At 36.3% G+C, this 19437-nt stretch overlaps 1 protein-coding gene across 3 annotated transcripts; it reads right to left on the bottom strand.

Moving 5' to 3' along the window:
- Window positions 1-9844: 9844 nt before the first annotated feature.
- Window positions 9845-18199, bottom strand: ZNF214 (zinc finger protein 214). Of its 3 annotated transcripts, XM_033120700.1 has the most exons (4): window positions 17982-18199; window positions 16786-16874; window positions 12757-12918; window positions 9845-11666 (listed from the first exon to the last, which is right to left on the bottom strand). In XM_033120700.1, exons 1-4 carry the CDS (start codon window positions 18098-18100, stop codon window positions 9970-9972), a joined length of 2067 nt encoding a protein of 688 aa, XP_032976591.1. In that variant the 5' UTR covers window positions 18101-18199; the 3' UTR covers window positions 9845-9969. The 3 variants fall into 3 exon arrangements, with proteins under 3 accessions (XP_032976591.1, XP_032976592.1, XP_032976593.1); XM_033120701.1 differs by lacking the exon at window positions 16786-16874 and having other exon boundaries at window positions 17982-18101; XM_033120702.1 differs by lacking the exons at window positions 16786-16874; window positions 17982-18199 and adding an exon at window positions 17838-17952.
- Between the last annotated feature and the right edge of the window lie 1238 nt (window positions 18200-19437).

Raw genomic sequence — 19437 nt, 5'->3', positions numbered from 1 at the left:
AAAATGATTATAAAGTTTATTTTGTAGGTACCACTCTAGTAAGTGAAAATCGTAAGAGGTATCTATAACTAATTAAATATATATGACAATGAGTATGGTGGCTAAAGAGCAAAGCTTATGAGAAAAAATATGATTAGTATTTTGATTTTCATTTTTTGATGAAACTGCTTATAAAACACCTATATCTACTAAAATAGTCTTAAGATATGTGGAAAATCAAACTTCTAGGTTTTAATTTTGGATTCGCCACTAATTGTCCTATAACTAGTTGTTTAACTTGGGATTCTAATATCTCACCTAAGAATGGGGATACCTGGCCCATGTTTTAATTATTATACAGCTCAAATTAGATAATACAGGACTTAGTTCTTAAGTACAGTAAATACAAATGAAATGAAAATGTATGATTTTAATATTATTGCATATTAGAGCTCAGTGATTTAGTACAGTGGCTCATAGTGCTAAAAAAATCATAGCCATAAATTATTATAATCTACCAAAGAAGCAGTAGCCTGGCTCAGCAAGTAACAATCAACCCTTCAAAACATCAAATGAATAAATTCTAGTTCTAGGGATGAAGAATTACCCAACTATGTGTGCTTAGGAAGTTTTCTAAGAGTCATACATAATGATTCAGTGAAAGAAATTTCAGCATCACAATTCATCATAGATACAGCCATTCATTTTTAAACGGATAGATCCCACCCTACTCCCACCATTTACATTAACATTTTCAATTGTGAAATGGTTTGAAAACTTTCAAAAGGAGTCATGCCTTTACTTTTCCTATCTATCCTTAAACTAGAAAACAAAGCTAAGAACTCTTGGAGACCTATTCAAAGGTCTCTAAGGACCTTCAAGATATTCAAAGGACCTATTCGAGATAAATATAAACTATGGAAAAAGCCATTCAAAACTTCTGTGGCAATAAATACTCTCAGAAATCTGGATGTGTGTATCTGTTTATGCATGTGAATGCAGCCTTACCAAATATAGCAGATATTGACCAGACCAAAGCAATTATTTCAGAAACAAGACCTACTGAAAACTAACAGGTGTATTCTCCAGTTGCCTGACAATCTAAAGGTAAGTACTGATGGGCATCTGCCCCAGAGGGAGACAACAGGAGAGCAAAGGGGGGTTTTGACCCACAGCAAGACAAAACCAAAGTTATCTGATATAATACTAAAATATACACATCATGGAGGAAACCAAGTAATTTAAAAAGAATGGTTGAAGGAAGAAAGGGAAGAGGCTATTAGAAGATTAGGTTCCAAGAATAATTTTCCTTTATGTTCATGGATGTAAAATGGTAACGTCTCAGAGGGTTTGACTTCTGAATGAAAATGTGTAACTTTTTGGAATCGATAAAAATTCTATTCTGCATCAGCTACTGGTTGGCTCTTTGATTCTAAATTCCTACATGCTCCATTAGTGGATAATAGTGGAGAGAGAGAAAGCTGACATGAGGACCACCTTCAGAATGTACAGACTTGAATGTACATGACTGTTTTAAAGTTGTATTTCTTTATGAACATAGTAATTATTAAAAAGAGTGTTGTAGCTTAAAGAAATTAAAGGGAATTTTTCTGTTAGGTTTCTCTTCCTGTGAATCGGTTTTCATATAAAAGCAACAAAATATTTCTGAATGGGACCCCTGTAAACATTTTATTGCATTCTTTGCTCCTAAACCGCCAAATTTTATTTTTTCTCTCAATATACTTGGAATCATTTGAAGATGTGGTGGAGTTATGGTGATGCTGTGTATTCAACAACATCCATCCCTTAAATATTTAGTCTGTCAACACTGCACTAGAAGCTGGAAACACACCAGGAACTCATAATACCTAAACATTACATAGGTGGCAGGTACTAGGCAAATGATGTAAAAGTACAGGAGTCCAGAGACCAGATTTGGCAAACTTTAAGCCTCCAGCGTGGAGGTAAAATCTTCAGGATGACTATGATACTGCATTTCGGGATGGAGAAGAAACACCTACTGACTTGAGCCCTGGCTGCGAAGGGTTCCGTCTATCCCTCTTTTCTCTGCACCTTTGCTAGGGAAGGGCAGAATGATGAGAAGAAAAGGAGTCTGTGGACCGTCCTTTTGTAAGTCTGAAGAAATTAGCTAGATCTTCGCTATGTGCGACTACAATTTGTAGCTTCAGCCTATCAACAAAAAACGAGAAATTAATAACGCTCTGCTCGCCCTCGCGAGCCCCTTCAATCTGAGAGGGTAGGACAGGCTGGAAGGCTCGAACTGCCTGCCAAGGCAGGAATACTCCAGCCAATGCTTAAGGAACTCGCTCACCATTTACCCTCAGGAACTCATCCCAGCCGGTAGGCTTCTCCCCCGCGGGGCGGGGTCCTGGTGACCGGAAGTGGAGGCCGCTGGGAGCCTGCGGGGTAGTTTTTGGCTGCCACGGTCCACCTGCGAAGGTACGGTGGCTTTCCGCCAACAGGGTAGGTTCTTGGACCCGACGTTCCTGTCTTCTTTGCGGACCCCGGAATCCACAAGCTTTCTCAGGAAAACCTGGTAACATCTTTTGCGCTTCTCTCTTTAATTGCTATTGAAGTGTACCATGACTTCCAGTCCCATGAAAACGCTTGAAGATGTGGTGACGTTTCCCTCGGGGCCGTTCCACTTGGTGTCTTGGGGTTGGTTAATCGTGAACCTTTCTGAGCCACAAGTTCTCTGAACTATGGAGTGCGCTTAGAAATTAGAATGACTGTTGAGAAGACCTCCCAGAATCGGTGTGCTGTGGAAATTAATACTTTATTATGTAGTAGACACTTTTTTAGTTTAGAGATAAAAGAAAAATTCAGTTAAAAGACCTTAAGAACTGTTATTTCAACCCCTTTAATTTACAGCAAAGGATACTTAAGCTCAGAGACGTCAAATGATTAGCCTAATCCTATGCCATCAGATCCTGGATCAAAGGCCAGCAAATTCTTAAACTATTTCAGCCACTGTGTTTTTCACTTCACTAGGAAACTTTTTCAAAGACTGTTAGAGTTCTAATTCATTTGCCAATTAATTTTAATGTTTAGTGAAAGACACTTGCACACGACTCTATGTATTCTAAATTTTAGGGCCTGAAATGAACAAAAACTATTGCATTACCTTTTGTACTGGATTTTTCAGCCTCTGCATAGCCTATTACAATACTCAGTAGGTATTAAGATTTAATCAATCAATTTGGTAGGCGTTTCTGACAGGCTCTGCCTGATTGATTCTTGGCTTACCAGGATTGTGAATGACAGTCTGCATTATTCCCAGTTCACATTGACCCAATGATTATAAAAGTTTGTTGACGTTAGGTAGAACTATACCCTGCCTTCAAAAAAACAAAAAAACCATCTGAGCTCAGGCAGCCTAGCTCTTAAACCACTTATTCCTAAGACTTTACATATTTTGCTCACTGTGCCTGAAACACTTTTACCCCCCCTCCACACATACACACACAGACACACACACCTTATTTCAATTTATTCTGGACTAAGATTAAAACCATTCTGGAAAGCCTCCCCTGACTCCTCCCCAAGGTTGTATTTGACTATTCGCATGGCAGAATCTGAGTTTTAGATTATCCGGATGAAAAAAAACCCTAGACTTTTAGGAGTAGCCCAAACCCCAGCATGAAATCATTACTCTGGACAGACTGATTTCACTGTTTCTAAAACACTGCTCAACTACAAGTTACTACAAACAATTCCTCTTAAACAATTTCACCTTTTTATCTATTAAAATACTATCTAAAGTCCAGTTTTAAAACTACCTTCTGATATATTCATCATACTCAAAATATATTCAAAATTTGATTTCTCTCATCTCCACTGTTAACACTATGTTAACACCTCCTCTCTCTTAGGTGTCATGCAGTACCTTCTCATTAGAATCCTGGCTTTGGCTCTAGCCTCTACCTTTAGTCAATTCTTAATACAGCATTCAGAGTCTGCCTGTTAAAATTTAAAGTTAGATCATGTCACTTAAAACCTCCAATGGCTTTTCATACTACATTTAACCTCGTTTTTTTTTTAAGTAAATACGATTTCCAAATTTACTATGGTGACCACACTAATGAAGGGAAAAATAAAACCAACAATTAAAAAGGAAACTGCCTCCTGTCCAAACTCATTGACACCACCTAGTTGTCTTGTCTACTGAATAGTCTTGGGACCTCCACTCTTGCTCATTCTCTTCCTCTCACTCTACAACATATCTAATCTCTGCAGTGTTGTTAAAGTTACCTTTTCAAAAGGAGTGTTGTTCTTTTGTTTAAACTTCTTTAATGTTTCTCCATTTTTTAGCTTGGCATAGGAAGTCTTTCATGATCTGGCCATCCTCTACTCTAACCTCTCCTTCCACTTATACACTTTATACCCCAACAATGTCAAGCTACTTGTAGTTAGCTGTATATATCATGTAATTTCATTATTCCAGTTCTTTGCACAAATTATACCTTCTCCTATCTTTTAACCCAATAACTGAATACAGAAAATTATTATAAAAATTACCTAATAGAAAACTTCATACATAATGACATAGCAGTTCAGTTCACGATATAAAAATGAAAACAGTCTAAGTCCCTGATAATATAGATAATTATTAAAGTATAGCCACACAATGGAATATCATGTAACATTTTAAATAAGTTGTATGTAAGTGATTTTTATTTTTTATGAAAATAAGACATCAATAAAATATAAAAAATACAGAAAAGTTTGAAGAACATAAAGATAACCACAATCCATCCCGTCAAAGAGACCCACTAACAGTTTTACATGTATCCAATATTTTCCCATGGAAATATCCATATAAATATATATAAATGGAATCTTAACCCATGTGCAGTTCTATATTTTGTACTTTTCACTTAACACCGTAAGTATGTTCTTATCATTACAATATTCTTGGAAAATGTTTTAATGACTGCATAACATTTCATCATATAGATGCATCATAATTTATTTGACCTTTCCCCTATTTTGTGGAGAGGGCAACATAAAAAATACTGCAAAAAATATCTTGAATATTTATCTTTGTGTGTGTTCTAATGAAGTTTAGAATGCTTGGCCAAACGAACCAGTTTCTGGGGAAACCTATTTGAACATCAGCCCTTAATGAGCATGTCATATGCCTTAGCACCCCATCCCTGGGCATGTCTGAAGGGACGAGAGTGATCATCTGATAAAAGTTAGCCATTCCAAAGGCTTACCAGTAGCCTATATAGTTTGGCCTGGCCTCAAAGGCTTGTTCAGAGGTAGTAATTATATGTTGAGTCAATCATCTTACCCCACTCAGAAATCTGAATAGAGATCCAGAAGGAAGTTACAAATGAGTGGCAGGCAACAAAATTGAAAAAATATTCAGGGATGTGACGGCAATTATAAGCATACATAGAGTAAACAAGTCGATCTGTAGAGAGAAAAGAGGATACCCAAAGAGTAACAAGCTCTTGAAAGAGTAGCCTCATTGAATAATGTCTTTGTAGAGCAAGTTCCCATAACTGAAGCTTCTGTCCCTGGATTTTTTTTTTGGTGAGATTTTAAAATACATTATATAACTCCATATTTAAATGAGATAACCTAAGTAGATCTCTGTTCTTTGCAAATAGAAATTCCTGAATAGTGTGTAACTCTAGGATACATGCCTAGATATGAAATCACTGTAGGAAAGAGTAGGATTTTGCCAAGAAGCTTTTCAAAAAAACATGTATCAATTTTCCCTCAGCATAAGTAGTATATAAGTATCCACCACTCTGTACTCACTAAAAATTGCTATTATAATTTTAATAAAGCGGTATTTTATTGCTTTAATCTGTTGATGTCCTTTGCCAATTTTTTACTAGATGTCCATTTTATTAAATTATAAAAGTTCGTAACTGTCATAATCATCACATATTTTTCCTATTGTTACCTGACTTCCATATGTTCTTAACCTACAGTTTAAAAAATTTTATGTGGTCAAAATTCTAGGCATTTTTTCTGGGTTCTTCCATTTCATCTAACTCAAAAAATGCATGTGTGTTTTCAATATAAAAACCTGCTTTACTGAATTTTAAGAATTTGTGTTTAAAGTGGTGGAACCTCCTTTTAAAAGAGGAAATCTTATGCTAATTTTGAATATGACTCATATAAAAATGGGGTTAAATTTGTGATTCTTTCGTTTCTGATAAACCAGCCTTCATGAAACCATACGTAGGTTCTTAGAACACAGCTTGAAAACTTGTGCTTTAATCAGCGTATGTATACACATATGCATGTATATGATGTAAGTCATGAGATGAAAGCCTAATTTTATTTTTCACCAAAGAAATAATTTTCTCAGCACTATTTACTGAATAAACCTTCTCCTAGTCATTAATTTTTATCATATGTAAAGTATGTTAACATATGTACTACATGATATGTATATACAGAGGGTGCCAAAAAAATGTATACACATTTTAAGAAAGGAAAACTTTATTAAAATTGTAGTATGCAATATATACTGGTAACAAAAGATGAATACAAGTCTTGTTTGACTTCTGCAATTACAAGAGGTTCTCAAAGTGGTTACCATCAGCGTCCGGATACTTCTGATTATGGCAAACTATTGCTTGAGCAATGTTGACCAAACTGTCCAGTTGCATACATTTTTTTGGCACCCCCAATCCCTCTCTCTCTCTCTCTCTCTCTCTCTCTCTCTCTCTGTCTCTCTCTCTCTCTCACACACACACACACACACAATCCATACACTGGTCTACTTCTAAGCTAGTGACTGAGTATTCTGAACATTTTTCAAATATATAACCCAGTTCTCCATTATTTTAACCTCAATATATATAGCATTATCTGTTGGCAATCTTAATCTTTCTTATAATTCTCTGCCCTTATCTAATGTCTGTTTTTCTTAAAAGATTTTAGAATCTCATTTTTTAAATTTCAAATGTCATTGGGATTTTGATGAAATTTTAAATAAGTCTATAAATTTACTTAGGAACATTCCCTCTAAACGTAAATAAGACTCTGTTCAAGTCCATTTTTATTTTCAATTAAGTGTTTTTTCATTTTTTTCATTCTACATTTTTATGTTCCTTGCTAAGACATTTTAGTTTTATTACAAATCATGTTTTTTCCACCCATTTTATTTTCTGATTATTGCAAGAGTTTAAGAAAATGTTGGTTTTCATATTTTTACCCATTTTAATGGGGATAATTAGTTCATTTTTTTAATTTATAAAAACATATTGTAGATACTCCCTTTATGTTTGCCTAATAAACTTAGCCTGTTCTTTTACATCAGTAAAATTAATGTTAATGTTGAGCAATTGATCAATTATTCAATATCATTTTGCTTTAATGTTCTCATTTGTAATAGCATATAAGTAAAAATTTTAAAAATCAAGGTTTTCAAAATTTTTTAATGGAGAATTTAACCTATTTTGGTAAACTTTTTTCTCATCTTGATACGTTCTCAAATTTTTTAGGATATCTTCTTGGTTTTTTGTCTGTCTTTGGCTATAGCGACTGAACTTTTATTTTATCTTCGCTTTTTTCTCCTGTTTTGAAAGGTATATGTGTTTTTAGTTCTCTTAGTTGCAATTTCTTATGTAAAAAAATATATATTAGAATTTTATTTCTTGAACTTTTAAAGTCAAGAAGAAAATGTAACAGTCCATACTACTTAAGATCAGAAATGTAGCGCACTTTCTTTTGCTGTTTTTCTCATAGGGTTGCTGGATTTAGCAAATGAAAAACACACGATGCCTAGGTAAATTTGAATTTCATATAAACAAATAATATATTAGTATAAGTCCCATGCAATATTTGGAACATATTTATACTAAAAAATTATTCACGTATATCTGAAATTCAAACTTAACTGGGTGTCATGTATTTAATCTGACAACTCTACTTCCCAAAACTTTTATATATACTCTGCTTTTATACTCAGCATTTGTATATTAAATATTTTCTTGCACAACTATTTAAAATTTTTGAAGTTTTTAAACAAATTAACAATTATTCAGACTTAATGGCATGTTTTATCTAAGTGCTCATAACCCGTCCTTTTATACCATGACTTCCACATTCTTGAATTCTTTTAAAAAAAGGCACGTTTTATGTTTCTTGCTTATCTAATTTGTTATCTGTACGTATAAAAGACAATTTAGTTGATTTAAAAAAAAATCCTGTAGGTGATATCAGAGTTTTTAACCTCACAATTCCAAAGGTGTTGTTCCGTTGTCTTTTGACATTTTATTGTTGCCTAGGTCTTTATCCATCCTCCCTTTTTGGTTTTGTGGACAACTAGAATTTTTCTTTCTGCATTGTTCTTTTTGTCCTAAGTTGTTTCTAAGCGTGGTTTTTATACTTGTTTTCCCTAAAATCTAGTGAGCATATACTTTTAGCTTAGAAACAATTTAATTTCTTTAATCATTGATTCTACACATATTCCAAATGTTCTTTTATCTTCCTTAGAAACACCATTCTTACATTGGAATCGCCATTCTCTGCACTTCACGTCTTTCCTGTCATTGTTCTCATCTCATTATCCTCTACTTACACATTTAAGATCATCTCAAGTTTATTCATTACAGTATTTGATGTTCTGCAGTGTCAGTTTTGCTCCTTGTTGCCTTTCACTTTGATACAGTATTTTAAAGTTCCCTGTAGTCCTTCTTCATTTTATGTATTTTTCTTTTTTATCTTAGAGTTTCTTCTGTACTTATGGATTTCTACTCTAGTTTTATTGATTTCAGGTTTTCTGTCATGCTACTGAGGACACCAATTGTTTTGAAAATTCTTCTGGAGACCAAAATAGTTCATTTTTAGGGCCATAGAATTCTGAGTCTTTACAATGATATTCCTTTCTTTGGATTGCAACTTCCTCTTATTTCCCTAAACAGGTCTACTTATTTTTTCTTGTGTCGTGATACCCAAATATATTTATATATCAATAATTAGGACCTGTGTATTACTGTTTCTACTCCATTTTTATAATGGCCAGATTCTCTCTTCTTACATAATTAGCTTGAATTCATTTTTGCACATAGCTGTGAGTTCATTTCTGTTTCTACCAGATATTTCTCTATTACCACTCTCTTCTACTGAGATTAAATCAAATTCTACTGCTTGGATTTCTGTGAACCTATGGAGTATCTTCAGTTTCTAGCATTCACTTCTACCAGATTTTGTCAACATCTTTCACACCTTACTTAGAGAAACTAAATCTTGTGCTTCTTATTACTTATCTGAACTTATGAGTAAGTGTGGAAAGCTGGGGAGGAGGGTGGATTAGAGTGCATTGTGGTAACCTGAAAGTGCAGCACCCCTGCAACAAAAAGATGGCTCTTGAGATTTCTGGGTGACAAAGATAACATCTCTAAACTATCCTATCTCGGATAAAGGGTCACACAGTGTTTTCCTATCTGTTGTCATAAGCAATTGAATTCTACTGGCCCTAGAGTTAATTCTTCCACATTTGACTAACAGCTTGTCTACCAGCTTCAATTTCAAGTCTAGTGTGTTTTCCTTTTTTTTCTGTGGCTTCCTAGGGACTTTATAGGAGAGTCAAGATTTTATTCCATAGATAGACAGCTATTTTCAGTTCAAACCAAAATGTAAATACAGATAAATGTTTTGAAGTAAGTGGAATTACAAAGTTGAACATACAGTATGATTTCATGCACAAAAAAAAGCACAGAAAGAAAGACTAGAATGAAAGAGGATGAAGAGTTTTCTCAAATTTTTTACATATTTTATAATAACTATAATATTTATAGAAAAAAAACTTTAATTTTTTAAATACACAGGAATCCTAAGGATCTCATGTTGAAGTAAATGTTTCTTAGTGGGTATTAGGGGAAACTGTAAATGTTGCTTGGGATTACTTGGGTTATTTATAGAATTTTCTTCCCAGCAGCATTTACTGGGCTTAAGGTTAAGCTTTGATTAAAGCTTCTGTTAACTAAATGCACAGAATTATAAGGTTTCTCTTCTGTGATTATTGTGAAGATGTGAATTCTTATCAAATCTCCTATAATACTCATGGCATTTATGGGGTTTCTCTCCTGTGTGGACTCTCTGATGAATTCGAAGAGCTGAGCTATGACTGAAACCCTTACCACACTTAGCACATTGATAAGGCTTCTCTCCTGTGTGGACCCTCTGATGAATGTGAAGATTAGAGCTGTGACTGAAGCCCTTTCCACAATCATCACATTTATAGGGCTTTTCTCCTGTATGGACTCTCTGATGAATGAGAAGGTGTGAACGCTGACTGAATCCCTTACCACACTGTTCACATTTATAGGGTTTCTCTCCAGTATGTACTCTTTGGTGAGTGTGAAGCTTTGAACTCTTGCTGAAGCCCTTCCCACATTCATGACAAGTATAGGGTTTCTCCCCTGTATGTACCCTCTGATGAATGCGAAGATCTGAGCTGTGACTGAAGTCCTTCCCACAGTTGTCACATTTATAAGGCTTCTCTCCTGTATGCACTCTCTGATGAATTTGAAGATTTGAGCGCTGGGTAAAGCCCTTACCACAGTTATCACATTTATAGGACTTCTCTCCTGTGTGGACTAGCTGATGAATTCGAAGATTTGAGCTCTGACTGAAGCCTTTACCACACTCATCACATTTATATGGTTTCTCTCCTGTGTGGACTCGCTGATGAACATGAAGTACTGAACTCCGACTGAAACTCTTACCACACTGATCACACTTAAAAGGCTTCTCTCCTACGTGAAGTCTCTGATGAATGTGAAGTAATGGGTTTCTACTGAGGTCCTTAATACACTCAAATTCATAGAGTTTCTCTTCTGTATGGACTCTTTGATGATTGTGAAAACTAGAGATCTGACTGAAGCTCTTACCACATATATTACATATATAAGGAGGAACCTTCCCTCTGTGGACTCTCTGATGAAAGTGAACACCTAAGCTCTGACTAAAGTTACTGTCAACTTCGTCACATCCGTGCAGCTTCTTACCTATGTGGAATCTTGGATGTCTGTATAAGTCTGATCCCTGAGAGAAACATGCTGTGCTGATGGAGCATTGATAGAACTTTTCTCCAAGTTGATTTTTCTTGTGGAGAACACACTGCGAGTTCCAATAATAAATTTCTTTACATTTACTACATCCACAGTATTTATCTTCCATAGAGTCTTTCAGTAGGTCATTTTGGCATATCTCCTCAATGTACTCTGGAAGGGCGTCCTCTATTGGGACACAGGAATGCTGAACTATGAATTTATGTTCTTTTTCCATGGACAGATGTTTCCTGGATATGCCAAGATGGTATCTGTTTCCTTGAAAACCATGTGAATCACTCATGTAGATTTCTCTACCATAGTCTTGAGAGTGTTTTGTTTCTAAGGGCTGCCAAGGTATAAACTTCGTATATTTTAAGTTCCTGGGACTTTTGCCTTCAAAAGCCAGTTCATAGTCCCCATAGCCTGGTACTTGTGTGGAGAGTATTAACCATTCTTGATAATGCAAAAAGTCTTGTTGCTTTTGGTCTTTGGAATCTGTCCCTCGAATGGTTTTCACATAGTTTCGGTTCTCGTATATCTGAGTGCTTGCATTCCTCCAACCTCGCCAGCAGGAAAGATTTTCGTGTTCTAAATATCTGAATCTTTCTTTTTGGGGTTTGTAGCTCTTTTTCCAGTTTCCTAGAAGTATAAACAGATAATCCAGTGGTGATATTAAGTCTGTGTTTAAAAATTTCCAAGTATCTTAATCAATGGCCTCCAGAATTATAGGAATATATATGTAGGAGTGGGAAAGAAGGTTATGACTTAGGCTGCTCCGTATTTGGGTCTGAAATTCATTTGTTTGTTTATTCATATATGTATTCATTCACTCACTCATTCCACAAACGTATCTTGAGCATCTACTGTGTACTCTTAGAAATAAAAGAGTAAGGCTGGCTGACTGACTGCTTCATGGAAATAGTCTTGGAAGACCAAGATTTAATTAGATTACTCTATTTGGGGCATTATTATAAGAAATAAAATACTGCTTCTAGAATTTTTGTTTTAGAATAGTGTCATAGATTATGTATAAAAAGATGGCTGTATTAACTCTCTATTTTAATCTATATCTTTTGGTGTTTCTCTTCCACACTGACTGTAGGCTTGGCTGTACAATTATCTTTGGTCACTGGGACACCAGCAAAAGTGATATAAGCAGAGACTTGAAAATTGCTTGTGCATTGGGGCTTTGCCTCTCTTGCTCGTTTTGAAAATTCTGTGATCCCCACCATGTAAACGAACCTGGATAGCCTGTTTGTGAGGGACATATAGTTAACCCAATTCCATTCTCCCCACTGATATTTACCAACTGCCAGAAATGTGAGTCAGGCTGTCCAGCTCCAACCAAGTGACTCCATGATAGAAGATCCATGTAACCAATTAGAATCATAAACAGTAGTTTGTTTTATATCATTAAGTATGGGGTTATACAGCAAAAGCACACTTGTACAAATAGTACGGACAACAATTTTAGGACCACACAAAACTAATTGTGTGTGATCTGTGCTTTAAATGTAATACAGAAAATAAGAAGAACAATCAAATACCTATTAATTACATAGTCTTGGAAGATGTCTTGCTTTGTATATCTTCTATTTGTCCTCTGATTTAAGACCCATTTCTGACACTTGTTTCTTCCACCTCAATACAATACCTGGATAAAGAAGCAAACTAATCTACACAATTGGTCCCAGAAGAAACAGTTCCCTAAGAACTGGGATAACTTTACCTACTGACATGACATTTGTGTAGTTCTCCCACATGACCTCTCTGTAGAGCTTTTTTTGAGAAAAGTCCAGGAATTTCCACTCCTCCCAGGTAAATATAACCGTCACATCTTCAAATGTTACTGCCATGGGGTCAAAGATCAGCCTTTCCGGGAAGAAGAAATCTATGTAAGAAGATGGACAAAGAAAAAGACATTCATCAGGTAACATAAATGGCAAATCAAATAGAAAAAGAAAGAACTTCAATAATGACAAAAAACAAGAAAGGCAAGAGGAGACATACTAGTAGTCAAATGGCTAAATAATGTATCCAGTCATTGAACCCCATCACTATTATAAGAAACATTTATATAGCATTTGTCTGCTAACCACTAGGTTAACTACTTCATATGTATTTCAAGTAATCCTCACAGCAATCCCATCTTGTGCATATTACTATTACCTCTTTTTTACAAATTAATAAGCACTGATTGCAAAATATTAAGTATATTCCTAAGATTCAAACATTAATCTTGAATGTTGAATTAATCAACAATGAAACATTAGACACAAATAACTCAAAAATGAGGAAATTCAGTGATCTTTATTTTTATATGTTTATAAAATAAAAGTTAAAAAATTGAAAAATAATGTTTAATACAAATGAATATATAAATAAGAAAATTGGGATGCTCAGAAACCCAGACTACAGGACTGAAAAGTGTGGAAAATAAATGAACTCACTGGTCCTTCATTTTGTAAAAAATACAGAAAAATAAAAATTTAATATGCTAAAGAAGCCATTGGCAGAAATATATACATAGTGATTCCATGTATATAATGTTCAAAATTGGCAAACTAAATAATTTTGTCTAGAGATGCAGACATAAGTCGTTAAAACTGCAAAAAAAAAAAAAACACTTAAGGAATAATAAACACAAGATTTAAGGTAGCCATTGCCTCTCTAGGAGAGGGCGGGAATGAAATTGTGGGGTCATTGGGACTTTTAAAACTTTTCGCTGGTCTAGATGGTGGGTGTCCAGGTTATTGTATTTAAATTGTACATATTTCTTTTAATATACTTTTTGCATTATGTAATACATCACAATAAAAGTTCAAATTAATTAACATAAAATACAATTACATAATTTAGAAAAAGTTTGGACACAAATAGTAATCTTTGAAAGTTATTTTTAAAATAATATTTAACAACAGTAATTTAAAAATATAAATTTTTAAAAATTAGTTTAACAAAAACACTTAAAACCTATATAAAGATAGCTTTAGAATTTCGAAATACTCCACAATCTTAGGCAGGAGAAAGAAATGTAATTTTGTTCTCACTAAACTTACCTATATTTTTAATGGGCTCCCAATCAAGATACTAACAAGGTTTGGGGGAGTGGAGAGGGGAGAAGAAGGTACCTGACAAACTGATTTTCAAGTGCTTTCATGAGAAAAAGAAAAATTGTGAAAAAGAGGAGACTAACCCAGTGGTATATGGAAACTTATATAATAAGGCTTCTAATTATACCACCATGGGGTTGACATAGGAATAGAGATCAATGGAAAGACTAGAAATCCAGAAATGGACTCAAATATAGCAATGAATTCTAAACATGATAAAGGTGATATCAAATTGGTGGGGAGAAGATGGAAAAAAAAAAAAAAAAGCTAGATTCCCTGCCTAAATTCTTGTGCCTTAGTAACTAGAGAGTTATCAGATACCGGGTTTCCCCAAAAATAAGACCTAGCTGGACCATCAGCTCTAATGCATCTTTTGGAGCAAAAATTAATATAAGACCTGGTCTTATATTTTATTATATAAGACCCAGTCTTACTTTACAATAAGACATGTACTATAAGATACAGTATAAGATACAGTAAAATAAGACCGGGTCTTATATTAATTTTTGCTCCAAAAGATGCACAGCTGATGGTCCGGCTAGGTCTTATTTTCGGGGAAACCCGGTATGCATTATATTTCAAATATTAACTAACATAATGGCACCCAATTGTTAATGAGTTCTAGTTGTCAAGCACTGTACTAAGTCTTTTACATGTGTGATCTTATTTAACCTTAACAACTCTGTATAGTAGGCTCTATTTTCCCACTTCAGTTGAGAAACTGGTTAAGTAACTGAATCTAGTTCACATAACCAAGAAGTTGTGGAGGCATGAAACAAGTTTAGGTAGTAAGTCCAGAGCCTGTATTTTGTCCAATATGCTATACTAATAAAACACACTGAAAGGTTAATATATTCAATATCTAAAAGTTATTATATGTTACTTTTACTTCCTTTTTCCAAAATAGAAATCATAATGTTATTCTGTGGAATATTCCCAGTATGTAAGCTATCTTTCTTTATCCTCACTGAGTAAAGAGGAAAGGCTAAATTCCTCTTTATTACCCATTAAATCCACTGTGTATAAAGGAACAAGATTAAATACATTATGATACCAATATTAAGAATTGAGAAAAGAGTCTATGAAACAGGATAGCCCCAGAAGTGACCTGTGTTACATTTGTGTATGTGCATGTGTGTGTAAAGAATGTAGTGATTTGGATAAGAAAAGGTAGTACCACAATCAGTGGAGAAAGGAAATGTTACTAGAAAAATAAAGTAAATAAGAAAAAAGAATGTTTAAGTTTCAGTTCAATTTTTAAAATACTAGAAACTATAAAATACAATTGAAAAAATGAAAGTAATATTTGAGAATGAAGACCTTTCAAAGCATAAACCTATATAAATAAAAAGAAATAAGATTTCACTTCGTGCAAATTTTTAAAATTTCAAAACTTTAATTTCTCTATATAATGTATCTTAGATAAATCCATGTGTGTATATTTGTACGTATGTGTATGTATATGTATGCATACATATTGTGTATACAGATTAGTATGTATATATATTAAGTATTAGATAAAAGACTGTAAGTCAATAATGGCTGCCTCTGGCTGATGTGCAGGGGACTCTAGAGTGGTTCACGAGAATAAGTAACCCATTAAATATTATCAGCCCTCCACAAATGGCCTCACCTTATGCATTCATATTTATACTCTACTGCAACTACCCAATTTCCTATTTCTTCCTTCAAATTCTGCCTGAGATTAAATGATGGCCTTCCTGTCTGGAATGATTATCTTCCTAAACGTAATGATTATTCAAATCTGAGTTTCTGTTCCTGTCTTTTAAGTGCGGCTCGTACTGGCACTGTTTAATGTGCAGTAATTTTAGAAATACTATTAACTTCATATGGTTTATTTTCCCAATCTTGTATTTATCTCAGAGCTCTAAGGAAAACATGAATTGTATAGTAGACTTGAATGACTGAATAAATGTTGGGAAAAGACACTGGGTGGGAGGCAGGGACTTGCTATATAGGAAGCTGTCCAGGCAAGAGAGGAACATACTCTGTTCTGTCTGGTATATGCATTCCCATGGCCACTTCAACTACTAGGAGAATTCACGGGTATTTTATAAATGAGGAAAGACAATCCTACGAGGTATGATCAAATAATATGGTGAATGGTTAAATACAAAATAATTTATTACAGTGAAAGATACATTAGTATTGATTCCCCTCAAAATACTCCCCCTCGCTTCAAACACATTTATCCCATCATTCTTGCCACTTTCTGAAGAAGTTCTGGAAGTCCTCTTTCGTGAGAGTTTTTAGTTGTGCTGTCATGGCTGCCTCAATGTCCTGAATCGATTCAAAATGTTTTCCTTTCATGGTCATTCTGACTTTGGAGAAGAGCCAGAAGTTGTACGGTGCCAGATCCGGTGACTAAGATGAGTGAGGACACACCGTAATGTTTTTATTCGACAGAAATTGCCATACCAGAAGTGATGTGTGACATGGAGCATTGTCATGATGGAGGATGAAATAAAGACACGAAAAGAGGACTTCTAGAACTGCTTCAGAAAGTGGCAAGAACAATGAGATAACTGTGTTCAAAGTGAGGGGGATTAATGGCAATATGTCTTTTCTGTAATTTTTTTTAACTTAAACATTCACTATATTTTTTTATCACACCTCCTACTCACCTGGGATCAGATAATGAGGAAAATAGTAATTATTCCTTCTAACTTTGTGCTTCTCTTGTGGGTAAGGGTGGAGTGTTGAGAAGGCTGAGCTGAGGAATGAAAGACAGCATGACTTGAAATTCCCAAACCCACTACATTCTCCACATACTAATGGGGCATGACCCCAAATCCCCAAGGAAGAGGTCGGAAAAAACCCAAGAACATTTCTGTTCCCTTTCAAGAACCAGGAGAATTATTAGGACTGGTATCAGGACTTTATTTCTGACCCTCTAGAAACTTCAAAAATACAATTCTACTTTGAGCATGAAAACACAGAATTTGATCTCAGTTTAATCCCTCCAAAGATGCAGATGCTTTCTATGTAATTTAATCTCTCTGACCCTCAAGGCTTTTCTAGTTTATTATTAAGAACAATAAAAATAATAGAAATAATAGGGTAGTTAAATAGTTTCTATTCTTTATTTTTTTATTTTGTTCATCAGTTAAGTAGAAAGATAATGCCACTGCTCTCCCCTACTGTTAAACACAGAAATACGGATTTATTACCAGAGTACCTAGAGTTTTAGATCCTGATTATCGTCTCAACTCCACCACCAACCACTTGTGGAACTTTAAAAAGGACCAAACTTCTAGACTTCCCACTTCCCTCACCTGTAAAATGGGGTGCATGAGCGTTTGCCACCCAGGTCCTGCCTTGCTGATCACAGGTCCCTGGGGAAAATGATAAGCAGTAAGAGCCCTCTTTCTCTAGAGAGAAAAATGATTCATGGGTGTCCTAAGAGCAGGGCAGGTTTGGGCTCCCCCACTGAGCAACGGGCTGCCCGGGTGCCCGGCTTCAGACCACAAACGGTTCTCAAGGAGCGGGATCTCCCTGTCTCAGGGCCACGATCTGCGCGGCCTCCGTTCCGCTGTCCAGACCGTAGACCCAAGCGGTGTCCCAACACCTCCCAACCCCGAGCACCTCGGCCCCAGGGCCCAAGTTGCCTCTTGCCCTTCTCTCTCCTTCCCCTTACTCAGTTTTAACATGGGCAGGGCGGCTGGGAAGAACCCACCTACACTGGTGTCTCCGGGATTTCTAAGCCGGAGCTATTTCTCTGCCCTGGACCCTCCCTGTTCTTCCACTCTTTCTTCAGTCACAGCTTTTCCCGCCCTTGTCCGTTTCTGGCTCAGTGCTCCCAAGAGTCCGCGTCACTTACGGAGCCTCTGATGGGTACGGGGACGACCAAATCACTCCGTCTACACAAACAATGGCCGCAGCGCCGCAGCACCGAACCGAAGCCCCAAGGCCTGGTATAGACACTCGGAGTGTTTCCATGGAGACGGGAGGGGGCAGGCAGGGAAGGAGAGCGCAGGAGAACGTCGTTCCTGATTGGCCAGAAAGATCGGGGCGCAGTCCGGCGCTGTGCCAAAAGCGTTCCAGGGCCGGAGGTTTGTGCACTCGCTCACTCTGAGCAGGGGATGGGGCCGAACTAACCACCCCCTCACCCATGCTAACGAAATAGTACTGTGCTTCTAGGGCCCCTGGGAAGGGGGCGGGGCTGGGGATTCGAGGAAATGAGCGGCCGGGCTTGGAGAATTCTGGGACTCTCAACAACCCGCGAGTGCGGAACCCCCACAACAGGAACCTGGGGAAACCTTTGCTGTCAGGTCCCCTTTGAGGACGAGAGGTGGTTGCCCCTGTTGTCTCGCGCCCTCGACGAAATGGGCACCCCCATTGGCTCTGGCCCTAGCATCGTCCCTAAACTCGAGGTTGGAGTCACGCAGAAGATCTTTCCAATTCTAGTTCATGGTTGCCTGGACCGCTTAGCTCCTGCTTATTCACTGGTGGAATCTGGCTTTCCTTCTCTCTTCCTGACAATTCTTGGGCTCCTCTGGTGGCTCCTGGCAGACACAGGAAAGGCAAGATGGAACGTAGGTGGAGCCCTGGGAAGGACCATCTTCATGGTATCCTGGGAATGGCAGTACTTGATCTTCTATCATGTAGTTGAGTGTGTTATCTTGGGAAAATGTTTTCATTTCCTTAAGCACTTTCTCTCAAACTTGAGTTGGATCCGTAATTTTCAATTTAGTAGGCAAGAAACCTTTGTTAGGACAGTCTTTGAAAGCAAGGGACTCCTTGGATTCTAATCTGACTACACTACTTACTAGTGATGTGACTTTGGCTGAATGACCTTTTTGTGTCAGCGTCCCCACCTTTAAAATAGATATAACTGTAGTAACCATTTCAGAGGCTTGTTAGAATTATAATAATTGAGGGCAGTTATTAAAATGCTTAATCTAGTCCCTGGCATATAGGAAGTATTCTATAAATGTTAACTATGTATCTACAGTTAAATGTCTACCAGGGGTGGATAGTCCAGGGCCTACCCCTCTCGCCCCTGCTAGGAAATGAGCCTCTGAGTTACTTACGATTCCCAAGACCACATTTTGAAAATCATTGTGTAGACCCATCCCGGGCTTAAACATTCAGAGACAAAATGGCATATCGTTTAGGAGCTTGCTTAGGCTTTGCTGTTTGACAGAACTGATTTTAAAATTGTTATTCATTAAAGGATGTTAGGCAAGTTCTTTAATTTTTTGTCCTCAGTTTTCTCATCTGTAAGATGACGATTGTAATATGGTTAAATAGTTATAGTTGTTAAAATCTAAAAT

This window comes from Rhinolophus ferrumequinum, chromosome 11 (assembly GCF_004115265.2).
Source record: "Rhinolophus ferrumequinum isolate MPI-CBG mRhiFer1 chromosome 11, mRhiFer1_v1.p, whole genome shotgun sequence".
Lineage (NCBI taxonomy): Eukaryota > Metazoa > Chordata > Mammalia > Chiroptera > Rhinolophidae > Rhinolophus > Rhinolophus ferrumequinum.
Note: the sequence above shows the minus strand (reverse complement) of the source record. Positions and strands in the feature narration are given on the sequence as shown.